This window comes from Synchiropus splendidus, chromosome 1 (assembly GCF_027744825.2).
Source record: "Synchiropus splendidus isolate RoL2022-P1 chromosome 1, RoL_Sspl_1.0, whole genome shotgun sequence".
Lineage (NCBI taxonomy): Eukaryota > Metazoa > Chordata > Actinopteri > Syngnathiformes > Callionymidae > Synchiropus > Synchiropus splendidus.
Window position 1 is genome coordinate 37,466,407 of NC_071334.1, and position 13,002 is coordinate 37,479,408.

Consider the following 13,002-nt stretch of genomic DNA (forward strand, 5'->3'; position numbering starts at 1 on the left):
CATGGAGTTTCCTTCCACTTCTACGCAGATGACTGTCAGCTATATCTCCCTTTGAAGAAGGATGACTGCCTCTCCGTGAACCCGCTTCTGGATTGTATGACAGACGTTAAAGCTTGGATGGCCCTAAACTTCCTCAGTTTTAACGATAAAAAGACTGAAGTGATGATTTTTAGACCCAGTAATGTCTGTGATCCTCTATCTTTTAACCTGGGTCCTCTGTCCGACTATGTTAAACCCGTGGGTAGAAACCTTGGTTTTAAAATGGACAGTGATATTAAATTTGATTCTCAGATCAGCGCGGTTGTTAAACCGTGTTTCTTTCATCTCTGTTGGCTGTCTAAGGTGAAAACCATTTTATCCAGGCAGCATCCGGATGCAGTGATTCATGCTTTTGTTTCGTGCCGACAGGACTACTGCAACTGTCTCCTTGTAGGAGTTAGCCAGGTGTCGCAGTCCCATCAGCAGCTGGTCCAGAATGCTGCAGCCAGGTTCTTAATGGGGTCACGCAAAAGTGAGCACATCACGCCCATTTTAGCTTGGCTGCCTGTGACTTTTAGAATTGATTTTAAAGTTCTTCTGTTCGTTTTTAAATCTTTAAATGGTCTTGCCCCGCTGTATCTAGTGGAGCTAATTAACCCCCTACGTTCCTCCGCGGTCCTTGAGGTCAGCTGACCAGCGACTCCTGGAGGTACCTAAAACCAAGCGAAAGATGAGAGGAGACCAGGCTTTCTCAGTCTGTGGCCCCTGGCTATGGAATGCCCTCCCTCCCCATGTTAGACAGGCATCATCACTGTCCACTATTAAAACACTTCTTAAAACGCACTTTTACTCTTTGGCTTTTGTACAACCACAAAGCTGACCTTTTTAGTAATTTTTTTGTCTATCTGCTGACATAATTGCCTATGGATGGACCCAGGTGCAGTTAATTGCTGACTTACAGAAGGCACGGACAACAAGATTAAATTAATACATTTAATAGACAAATTACTATACACACAGAAGACAAAGACAGCAACTGAAGACGCCGGAGCCAAAACATGAACCGGTACATACTAAAAGGGACTGGGAAAAATCTGTAACAAAAGAAAGTTGAAGTTTCAAACACGTTATACGTCTCAAACACGCTCGGATACAAACTCACGAGGTCCATTTCAACAAAAAGCGCTAAGTGGAGGAGAACACTCAAACTCACTCACACGAAGGGAAAAAGGCTATAACAATCGTTAAATGAAAAGGTGAGCTAAATAAGACTCACACGTGGATTGATTATAGAATTTAGGAGAGGAGAACAGAAACGGAGCGAGGAGGAGAAAACAAAACCAAGAAAGCGGCTGAGAGGAATTCAAGCGTGTAATAAGACTCAACATGGGCTGTTGTTAAAATTAGGTTTCAAAACTTACATAAGTAAGGGCAAGAGCGACACAATTCCAAGGGCATACATCTCTTTCTGCTTACGTCAGGGAATCCTGCTATGAAGACAAGATAATTGATTTTATTATTTTTTTAATCGATTGATCCAGGTTACTGATGACAGAAAGAGTGACGATACTTTGGATATTTTTTAGATCCCTTTCATGCATTTTGCCTGCTTGAGAAAAAAAGAGAACAATCAGGTTGGAGTTTAGCCAGTATAAAGCTCTTCTTTTTAAATATCATGAAACTGTGAAACATAACTGTGAAACATAAATTATAAAAACTTACCGAAACCAAATGCTGGTTATCGCTCTGCTTTCATAATTATTTGCCATAAAAAGTTTGAAGGACTTTTGGGCAAACTGATTAAAAACAAACTTCATGTGTCTCTCAAATTGAAAATGATGTTTCAAGATGGCGCCGATGCAGGCTGGCCTGGAAATACTCTGCGTGCTATTTTGTTTATTTTTGTGTTTTGATGGAGCATCTGCGTGTTCTTACACACATGATCAGTTGATGAATATCAGGGCTATGACTCTGTCTGACTTACTACCAGTATTTTTGGTGTCACTTTCGGAGTTAGTTCACCTTTTGGTTGGGCGGAAGAGACTGAGGAGGAGAGGATCGAGCACTCCGCTTGCCGGGATAATCCTGTCCAACGTCTGCTAGTTCAGCAATAAGATGATGAACTGGCGCTGCTGTTGAGACGGAACAGAGACTTTTCCTCCTCTTGTGTTTTGTGTTCCACGGAGAAGTGGTTGAGTGATCTCATCCCAGACACTGCGCTTCATCTGGAGGGATTCCAGCTTTACTGCGCAGACTGGGTTCTGAGCATGTTCTAAACCATCTTGAAGAGTTGACACCATATGAACAAGTAAAAGGTCAGCAAACTATTACCTCTGAGGGAAGAATGCAGGCAATCTAATCAGAGAAATGTTAGAAGATAAATAAAATAACAGAGGAATATTTTAAAACTGTTTTTTTTTTTCAAAATATAACAAGAATAAATAACGTAAAACAAATGACTCTCTCCAGCACATGGAACAGGTTCTGCAGTATCCTCCTTGACACCCCACAGGAACAGGGTCTGAGAGACAAGAATGTTAGTGGTCACACACTGCACCAGCAACATGGTTTTTAGCATAGAAAAGTACCTGCAATGGGATCGTACACCCTGTATTGCCCAAATGTATTTTTGTGTGAAGTCTGGCGGGATGGAGGGTTGAAAGGGGGAAGAGAGAGAGAGATGGGGCATCAGGGAATGGAGGGGCACCCAAATGAATGGCAAATTGCCTTGGACATTTGTCACCATTCTTCATGTGTCTGAGATGTCGCAGAATGAGTACCATGAATTTTATAAGCAGGTTTGCCTGAAAATCACACACAGAATATTACATTGACAATAATGTCAGTTATAATAAAACAGAGTTTATCTCTTAGAACAGCAGACAAAATGACTCAAGGATCGCCTATGAGTGGAGGAGAGTGTTTTTTTTTTTACCTTCGTTGGGTAACATCATAGCTCGTCTTTATTCTAACTTACCGGTCAGACAGTCTGTTCGGTGATAACTTCGATTTGGTGTTGGATCGTCTCACTGTCGTCTTCGTGTAGTTTCGTACTACTGTTTTCAACCTCCAGTAGATAGTCTCTGTTGGCAGACGCCCGTGATGTCATCAGTTTCATGTGATAAGCCTCAATATTTTTGCCAGCCTAACGCTCTTCAGACTGTAAAAACGAATGATGCTCCAAGAGGCAAGGACTGGCTCAGTGAAATTAATGATTATTTCTTGCGCAATATGCTTCACGTTCCGAATGTCATGCTCAGACCGGCGAGTGACTGAAAAATCCCTGTGCTCTGTCCAATTTTGTGATCCGCTATGACAGGCAGTGATTGGCATTCACCGATCACGCCGAGATAAGCCTTTCATAATCAGTGACCGATCGATTGGAGCAGTCCCAGTAAAAATCCACACCGTGAGAAAAAAAGTTGTGGCTTGTAGTCTGGAAAATATGGTAGTTAACGTCACGTATTTGCCCACGATCCACAATGCAGCGCGAGCAGTGATGATGAGCAGTAAGAGAAAGAGGTGCGACATATGGAGTCATTTTATTGAAACTTCGGCCACTGAAAGAAAATGCAAGGTGTGCAAAAATAAGCTCTCCACCAAGAATGGTCATACTTCGAATTTAACAAGACACTTTCTCACATCACCTCACATCCAACTGAGCTGCTATCAAAGGTCAGGAGAAATTTTGATGATGGTGCCGCCGCTGCAACTGGAGCTATTACCACAGTCACCACTTCCTCTCCAACATCAGGATCAGCTTAGCACCATCCATATCCCCCAACTGTCAGTCAAACCAAGAGGCCAGCAGCAAACTGCCATGAGCACCTTTACTAAAAGGCCCATGAGTTCTTCAAGGGAAAGTCAGTTGGATATGGCTCTAGTGAAAATGGTTGCAATAGAGTTCTAACCATTTTCACTTGTGGATGACAAGGGCTTCAGGGAATTCATGCATCTTCTTGACCCATCGTACAGCGATCCCAGCAGAAAAACTTTGTCCAACCCTTTATTGCCTGGGCTGTACAAAAAACTAAAGTCAGATATAAAGGACAAAATAAAGAGAAACAACAAAAAACATGAAGCTGCTCATTCCTAATCAGGAGCTGGACTCTGTTGTTTACTTCAAAGAGCCAGTGTCTTAGATTAGAGCTAGATTGTTGAATGATGGCTGCAGAGATAATCTTCATGAGTTAATCTTTCATTAAATGATTGTACGTGTGAACGTAACACAGGTAACATACACATTCTTGGCCCTTTGGCCCAGCAGTTATGTTTCACAGAAGGAAGATACTACAAGTTTTTGAGGAGATGCACGCCCAAAAAACAGTAAACAAATGAAATTTCTATGCAACCTCTTTCATCAAAATCAGTAACATGAGAAACTTGAGAAATATGGTTATCATGACACATAATATAAGAGGAGATGTAACATACACACATAATACACATATCTCTGAATACTTCAGAACTAAATAGTGACTCTGGCAAGAAAATCTGCAAAACAAGAGAGGCAGATTAGGAAATCAACGACCTACTAAACTGGGAGAACAGAAAAGGACACAGGGAGTTAACCTCAACGCGGTGGCGACAAACAAAGCGCTCGGTGGTGGTGATTACACACACGCACGCAAGGGTTAAACGTTAGGGAACAAAGGAGTGAGCGGGATAAAATTGCTCACTCGGCGACTGAGTTTTACAGGAGAGAGAGAGAAGAAAATGAAACTAAGAAGAGTGAAGGGCGAGAGATAGGGCTGAAATAGGGATTCGAGCTATTACCTGGACGAATGAGACGCTTCAGTCCGGCACACGTAGCTGTTGTTGGGAAGCTTATATCCACGGAGGGAGAATCAGCGGGAATGAGCACCAACTGCGTATGCTTGTCAAGGTGGCGTAGAGACAGGAACATGGAAACGAGGTGGAAGGAACAAAGTAAAAGTGTATGGAAGGAACGCGAAGGAAATACAACATTAAAAAACAGACGGACAGAAAAGGCACATGACACAGTTATATGTAATATGTAATGGAGGGGACAGTCTGTAGAGGGTACTTCAAACTGGTGTTGAGTAGTAAACTAAATACACCCATCAATATCAACCACATAATCAAAATGGTCGAAAACATTTTAAGATACCATGGTTTGGTCGACATGCAGTGACAGATACATCCAAATGAAATGGACTACGCTCACTATTCTAACTAATCTAAGTTATCCAAGGATTTGCTTGTTTTTAAACCTGGAAGAATATTTTAAGTGGCACAGTGCTGGTAACAGGGCAAGCTCTCAATAAGAACATATTCAATATCAACAATCACTTCAGTTGATGAAATGAATAGTGGTGTTCCCACCATCTGATGTTAAGGAGTCACTGTCAGCATATGACCAGGCCATATGGCTGTTCAACACATTCTCACTCCAAATGCTTTTGTGTCCATATGTACAATGGAACACATCTGCTCAACAATTTCTTCATTTGTGTTCAAACATATATATATATATATATATATATATATATATATATATATAATACACATTGCATTATATATATATGTAGAGAGAGAGAGAGCGAGTTAGACTCAATAATTACAATTATAAGCAAAATCCATTTTATTGGGACTTTCTTATTCTTGGTGGGAAAAAAAGGGAAAACCATTACAATTACTTTTTTTGCAACTAATCAGTTTTTTGTCTGTGATTGTCATTAAAAAATGCAAAATCACAAATTTAATGGTGAATGTAACGATTTTTTTTTACTAAAACACTTTGGCTTTATTCACAGTCATGAATCGTATGTGTTTTAAGTCATCGTGACATCACTGTACTCTCCACCTCGGCTCTCTCTCTGAAAGTCATCACTTCTCAACAATATTGGCTGACTACAGAGTAGTGCACAATTAGCAACAACTGTTCCACTTATTGTAAATATTTACTGGAAATCCTCAGATACAGTGAGCAGCAAATCATTGTGAACACAAGTGCTACAGACATATTTGGGACATTATACGTGAAAAATAACAGACAACAATTTCTTCTGCGTACCAAGTGATGAGTTTACCTTATAGTGAAAGCAATATACATACATTGTAAGTTAACCACTGCCAGTCCAGTTCAGGGTTGCAGCTATCCCATTGGTCATTGGTTGAGAGGCACGAATACACCCTGCACAGGTCGCCATTCCATTGCAGGGCACACACAGCATTCACACACACATGCACACTTGGGGCAATTTCAGAGTGTCCATTTAACAGAGTGAGCATGTCTTTGGGCTGTCGGAGGAAACTGGAGTACCCGGGGAAAAGCCATGAGCATACAGGGAGAACATGCAACCTCCATGCAAAAAGACCACCAATGTAATCCGGCAATCGCACCTGCAACCTTGTTGCTGCAAGCGAGAGTGCTAACCACTAGACTTATCACATTGCATTTTTAATAGACATCATGTAGAAAAACAATCAAGCAACACCACTAATGTCAAATGAAAGAAATAGGAAATTACTTGAAATTGTGGTAAATAAACACAAGACAAAAATAAATAAATAAATCTCACTGTCTGTGTTTCAGGCGATCTGTTGCACTTTGAAGAACTGCAGCTGTGAAAACTTTAGGCCCAGTAAGCTCAAGAAGAGGCAATGCGACACCTGCAAGCATGGCTGGGTGTCCCACGGTAGGTCTTTGCATGTGCCCTCGATCAAATGTATTTCGACAGACTGTCTAGCACTCAAGAGCCCAAAAATTGCTATTACTGGTATAACTGTTTTTTTTTTTTTTTTGATATTGTCTTTCTAATACTGACCGAAGAACCACAAAAAAGGTGTTTTTGTTTGGTGGTATTTTGATGCTGAATTCAAGTCTGTTTTGTTCCTGGTTACTTCTTCAGATCTTCTTCTTCTCCAAACATGCAGTATCTAAATAGATGTGTTTCCAATACTTTGTTCCTGTTTGATCAAACCCTCCTCGCTCCTATGGTGTAACATTGTGTCATTGAGAAAGTGGATTAGCGGCCTATACTGATGACAAAGGCATCCACCTGCGTTGCATGTTGACACATAGGCATTTTAACTGAGTAAAAAAGGTTTTCCTTCCCGTGTAGTGCTCCAGCCGGGGGGACTGGATAGTCAGTTCAGAAACCCTCATCACAGAATTACATTGGATGTTAGTTGCTATTTATAAGCCCATTAGTGGCTCTCCACCTGACTGACAGACTTACTTGCAGACAACCGTTTGAGGACTTTTTAATAGCAATTGACACGTTGTTAGTTAATAACTCCAGATAACTTTATTCCCTTGTAAGGCATCACGTTTTCCCGGAAAGATATTTAATATACTCTCCACCCAACTGGAGGAAGGGGTAGCCCCCTATATATGCCTATATTCATACAGAAGGGCTTTATGCCTTTATGATATCAGCTCCATTCTGATTTTTTTAGAGAAATCTATTTTAGCCAGGTCGTCCGCATTTCTAATGGAATGAGACTTGTTTGTCTGAACTTTAAACACCCCCACTGTGTCCCCCCTGTGTAATTGAGGACACAATGACATCACACCCTGAGTAAACATCTGGTAATTTTGGAGATGCTGTCCTACCAGAGCCAGCACATGCACCACATATTTGTTTCAAGGAGAAGGTCAAACCACTGGTTTCCATTGATGGTGGTTTTGCGGCTATAAGACTTCCGTTTTAGTCAGATGCTTTTCACTGTGTGAACCACAGAGCTTCTCATCTTTGTGTCAAACTTGCAAAGGATCATTCAGGCTGGAGGTTAGTTTAGATGAGATGATTATAAAGGAAATGGAGATGGTAACGTTTTAAGGCAAAAATATGCAGGCTTGCAACACATCTCACGCTGAAGCTTTGCAATGACAATGCAATTGCTGGCACACAGACAAGGACGCTTTCGCTTGAAACTTGACAACAGGACAGTGGCCAAATACATAAGTACATAGGTAAAAAATGTAAAACACAGTTTGGAAAGCAGATGAAAATGGGTCACCTACTACGTTCTCAGGCTCCGCAGCAATAACTCACAAGGAAGGTCTGGTGTTGTGAGATGAGATGCTGGAGAACAAAATTCAGTGGTTAGAAAGAGTAACGGCCTGCACACTAAAACAATTATACAGATCAATACAGCCCACAAACAAAATGTTTTCTCACCAAGGTCGTGCATCAAATGTGTTGGGTTATGTTGAGTCTTGTGGAGCTTCTTGCAAACATTCCTTAAATATAGATATCAGCAAATGTGTCCACTTACTGTCAAACAGTAATAGATGTGTTCTGCAGCAGCTATAAATTATAGGGTGTCATTAAGAATGAAGACTCCATTGACGGCACGTCATCCCAGATTTCTTCACCAATGTGTTTTAGGTGGGAACACGGCAAACAATGATAACGGAATTAGTTCTATTTCATAAGTGCTTTGCCCTCTAACGGCCTTTGTTGGGGGGGAACCGACCAGGAGTCTGCCTCCCTCCCACCGACTCAGTCTCCTCAACCTGCTCCAAACCAGCTCCAGCAAAGCTGATTTGGGCGGACGCCACGGAGGAGGACGACCGTCACTTTTACAAGGAGGAGGTCCACCTAAAAAACTTGCCCAACGACGACGACGAGAGGACAAAGCGACATTGGACGAAGGCGAGTGCACTCCAGTGGGGCCCAGCAAGCGCATGTACCCCATGGAGGAGATGCCCAGCCTCTTCCAGGCGGCAGCGGAGGTGCTAGGGGTACCACTCCCCGTCCCACCAGAACCCCAGGAGGAAGACTTCTCCGTATCCCTGTACGCCAGGGCTTCGAAGAAATCGTTCAGACCTACCGCCTCATGTCCCAAGATGGCGCGGCAGTGGGCCCACTCTGAAAGTCCATCAAGGCGCTGCCTCGAGGCTACGCTGTGTACTCCACAGTGGAAGGCATTGACACCACCTGAGGACTCCCTCTGCTGGGTGACACGCTTGGCTTCTGTCTGGCTCCCTCAAACAACATGACCTTTTGGCCGGCTGCTCTGGACCAGTCCCTGTCCCAAAAAGACAAGCTGGAAGGCGAGGAGCTTTGACGGGCACAGGTCACGGCGGCAGCCTTTGAGAAGATGACGCTGGCCGCATTCGCGTGCTTTCCCAGATGGTGTTTCGAAGAAAGCCGAGAAGAGCAACCTCATTGGTGCATCGATTACCCGCGACACCTTGTTTGGGCCTAACGTCTCCGAGTACCTCGAGAAGTTGGAGACGAAGAAATCTTCTGCCCATCTCTCTGAGCTTCAGACACGTCAAAGTCCGGGTGGAGGCGCCTCGACACGTGACCCAGACCAGCCCTCCACCTCTACTGCCGGCCCTCCTCCGGCGCAGAGGGGCAGGTCCTCCGCTACCAAGAGACAATGTCCTGGTACCTCTGTCAATAAACCATTCAAAAGATATTTCCTGTCATCAGGTAATTTTGAAATGTGTGTGTCTCAACATTCGAGTGCCGCTTTTACACAGCCCTTTTCGAAGGGAGCCCCCTGCACGTGCCAGATGTGACGGGCAGGATGTCTAGTTCCCTGGCCCCACCCCTTACAGATTTTCATTCAGTGTGGGTGAATCTGTGCGCTCCCCTCTCGCCATGGTTAAACAGAACACTGATCAGGGGCTATACTCCTTAATTTTGCCGCCGTCCTCCAGCGTTTGCAGGGATCCAATTGACGTCCCCATGCTCCCCAGCGGAGTGGCTATGTCTGGAGCAGGAGATGGTGGCACTTCCCCAGAAACAAGCTATCTATTTCCATTTATTTCCATCCAGAGTTGCATTAATTTTTCACCAAGGTCTTGCATTGATGATGGTAGAGTCTGACCACTGAGCAAAGCCTTCTCCAGCACATCCCAAAGATTCTCAATGGGGTTAAAGTCTGGACTCTGTGGTGGCCAATCCATGTGTGAAAATGATGACTCATGCTCCCTGAACCAGTCTTTTCACAATTTGAGCCCGATGCCCGTGCCGTCAGGGAAGAAAAACTCCATTGATGGAATAACCTGGTCATTTAGCATATTCAGGTAGTCAGCTGACCTCATTCTTTGAGCACATAATGTTGCTGAACCTAGATCTGACCAACTTCAGCAACCCCAGATCCAGGACCTGGTGGCGACTTTTTTTTGGGGGGCCATGCAGTGTATTTACTGTTTTTCAGTGATCCTTAATGATGAGATGGTTGAGAGTTGATTATGGAGATCTTGTCATCAATTTTATCTCAAATAGTCCTTTGGAAAGGGTTACATATGGAGGGGGCTCATCAACTCTGCCTCACAGACAAAGATCAGCATATGAAAGGTAACACCAACTCTTGTGTCTTTTATTTTAGGTCTTGCTCCAACTTATAGAACTGGAATAAATCACTCCCATAAACGCGGTAATTTCATGCAGTGTTATAATTTATGTATTTAAACAAATAGAGGAGATCAACACTAACACATTTATTGTGATATGAGGCCATTTTTCGGCTTATGGAGTGTCAGACTTAGGTCTCCCTCCCAAAACTTTTTGAGCAATGGGGAATAACTTCTTAAGAGACCTGAATCCTGGATTGCAGAGAATGAATATGATGGCCATGTGTTATGTTTTTTCAAATGTTCGTAAAAAAAGATGAATGCATTAACATATTGAATGTGTCCTCAATCATCACCAGATGCGCAGACAAAAAGTTATATGCAATAGGAGAGCAAACTGATTGATTTTCGGATGTTTAAAAATTATCTTGGGAACCACATCAACATCTTGTTTCATTTCATAGATTGAAGATTTTGTTCAAAATTATAAAGAAAAAAACAAGAAAACCAAATTTATTTTACATTTCAAGAAAGCAATTCCACTTAAAGAACTGAAGATTTTTGGGATGAGGATGAGTCCCAATTTTGTCTCACATCCTTTACTAAACTACTTGAGCAATGTGAGATCGCTAAAAGAGACAGTAGTATAATAGTTAGTTTGGATTACTCTTCTTAAAGCAGTAGTCACAAAATCAGACTTGTAAAATGAAATGAAAAACACATTGTTTGCATGTATTTAGTAACCCAAAAAGGGTTACAACGTTGACATCAACAGCGACAAGCTTTTTATAAGAGCAAAAAATGTCTCACTGTGTTGAGGTCGCTGAGCTTCGCATCCATCTCATCGTAGCTGAGGATGGAGTGACCTTCACACACTCATTCAGTCATAAAATTTAGCTGTGTAGTATTTGACATTTAAAAGAGGAAATGGGCGCTGTCACGTCACAATGTCACAATAGTTCAATAACTCAATCACTGCAAACCATCTAGCAGATCTGGGTCATTTTATTGAACCTGGTTCAAAACAGGATCAAGTGTCACATTGTTGGCTTTAGAGATGTGCTTAAATCACTCCTCCGCTTCGCAGCCGAAAAAGGACACAGAAGCACAGTGGCACAAATTAATTGCTGCTGGAGACAACCTGGATAATCTCAAAATTATGTGTCACCACGATCTGTTTCACCAACTTGAGAGAAAAGATTAAGATTTGCTGTGACACTACGCCTAAATAAGGACTACAGGAGAGTTCTTATTAAAAAGTTGGAGCACCAGTGTACAAGCAGCATGTAAGTATACCAGAAATTTGCTTTGTAAATTGTCACAGTATTGTTCATACCTGATGTGCGCTTTACGAGTTTTAGTTTATTGTCAATTATTGATGAAACCGTTACTGAACATCATACGATAGGGCCGCTGTGGGAGCAGGTTTTTGTTCCATCCCATCAAGCAAGCACTGTTTAACCAATCAGGTGTCAGCAGAAACAGGCAGGAGCAGAGAAACAATCAACCGATTACAGTCTTCAGATTGGTGAAGCTGTGTGTGCTGGTTGCATTGGAATCTGCACTCACTGCACAGGGGTGTCCACTTGGACCAATTTGGACACCTCTGATCTAAATTGAGTTCAGTGCTTGTCACAAACAAACCAAGTAGTGTTAAGCTGGTGTTAGTGTTAATGCTAAATCAACTTCAAAGTCAGTGAGAGGGAAAAGACAAGCAGAGAAATTCAGGGAAGAAACAAATGGAGCAAATCGCCAAAATAAAAGGAGACATCACAAAATTATATGTGGAGATCTCATCACTGAAAGATAAAAGATCTAAAGAGAGAGAACACAATATTGAGTGAGCTTGTTCATAAAAATTCATCCTCAAAGATTTCATCAGCTGTTTATGAGAAGAGAATTGCGAACTTGGGAGTCAGAGTAAGAACCAAGAACATGATGATGAAGCTGATGATCTCAGGAAGACCTTATCAAAAACCAGGTAGGATGCAATGAGGATTTTGTGATGCACTCTGCCCAGAGAATCAGACTGCTGCATATGGAAGTTGCCAGACCATGGCCCATTCTCGTAAAATTCCAACAGGAAGTGAGGAAATTTAAAGATCTCAAGGTAGAAATGTCACGATAAATGATCAGACCAGGACAACATTTGACCACGGTTACCCACAGAAGGTTTATAACGGTAGGAAGATGCAAGTGGCAATGAGAAAGACATTTGTGCAACTGAAGATTGAAGCACACATTCTCTTCCCTGTGAAGCCATGCATTAAGTTCAAAGAGGGTTGTGTGGTGATGAACTATTACATGCCCACTGCTGCATCACCAAAGGAGGGAAACAATGAGGAGCATTGATTGACAGAGAGTTACACATTCAGAAACCGTCTGAAGTCATAAGAATTGGTTGAGGAATCTACGCGTAAGTTTACTGACAGGACTCTGGAAATCAAAATGCAATAAAGAACACCTAAACTGTCTGGAAAAAGGAACTAAAAAAAAAAGGGGTGCAGTATTTGTGAAGATTGTTCTTCTCCCTGCTCCTCTTCGATCCTACTGATCAGGTTGAGATGACAGAATTATGTTGATTATGATCTTGCGTTTACGTTGTGATTGTTATGGAAATTAATTTGACATTTTCAAATAGATCATTTTTCTTATCTACAATATAGGTCAGTTACCAACCACAAGTAAAACTGTCTGTCAGACTGAGCGACCTGAGGGACACAGTTTTGTCAGACTGCTGT

The 13,002-nt window shown here is 42.2% G+C and overlaps 1 protein-coding gene across 4 annotated transcripts in view; it reads left to right on the forward strand.

The window, feature by feature from the left end:
* bnc1 (basonuclin 1) overlaps positions 1-13,002 on the forward strand; it is a 63,381-nt gene that overhangs the window by 23,679 nt on the left and 26,700 nt on the right. For all 4 annotated transcript variants that reach the window (XM_053886249.1, XM_053886241.1, XM_053886267.1 and 1 more), the window contains one exon: positions 6,539-6,641. In XM_053886249.1, coding sequence (XP_053742224.1) covers positions 6,539-6,641 — 103 coding nt within the window. The remainder of the gene's footprint in view (positions 1-6,538; positions 6,642-13,002) is intronic.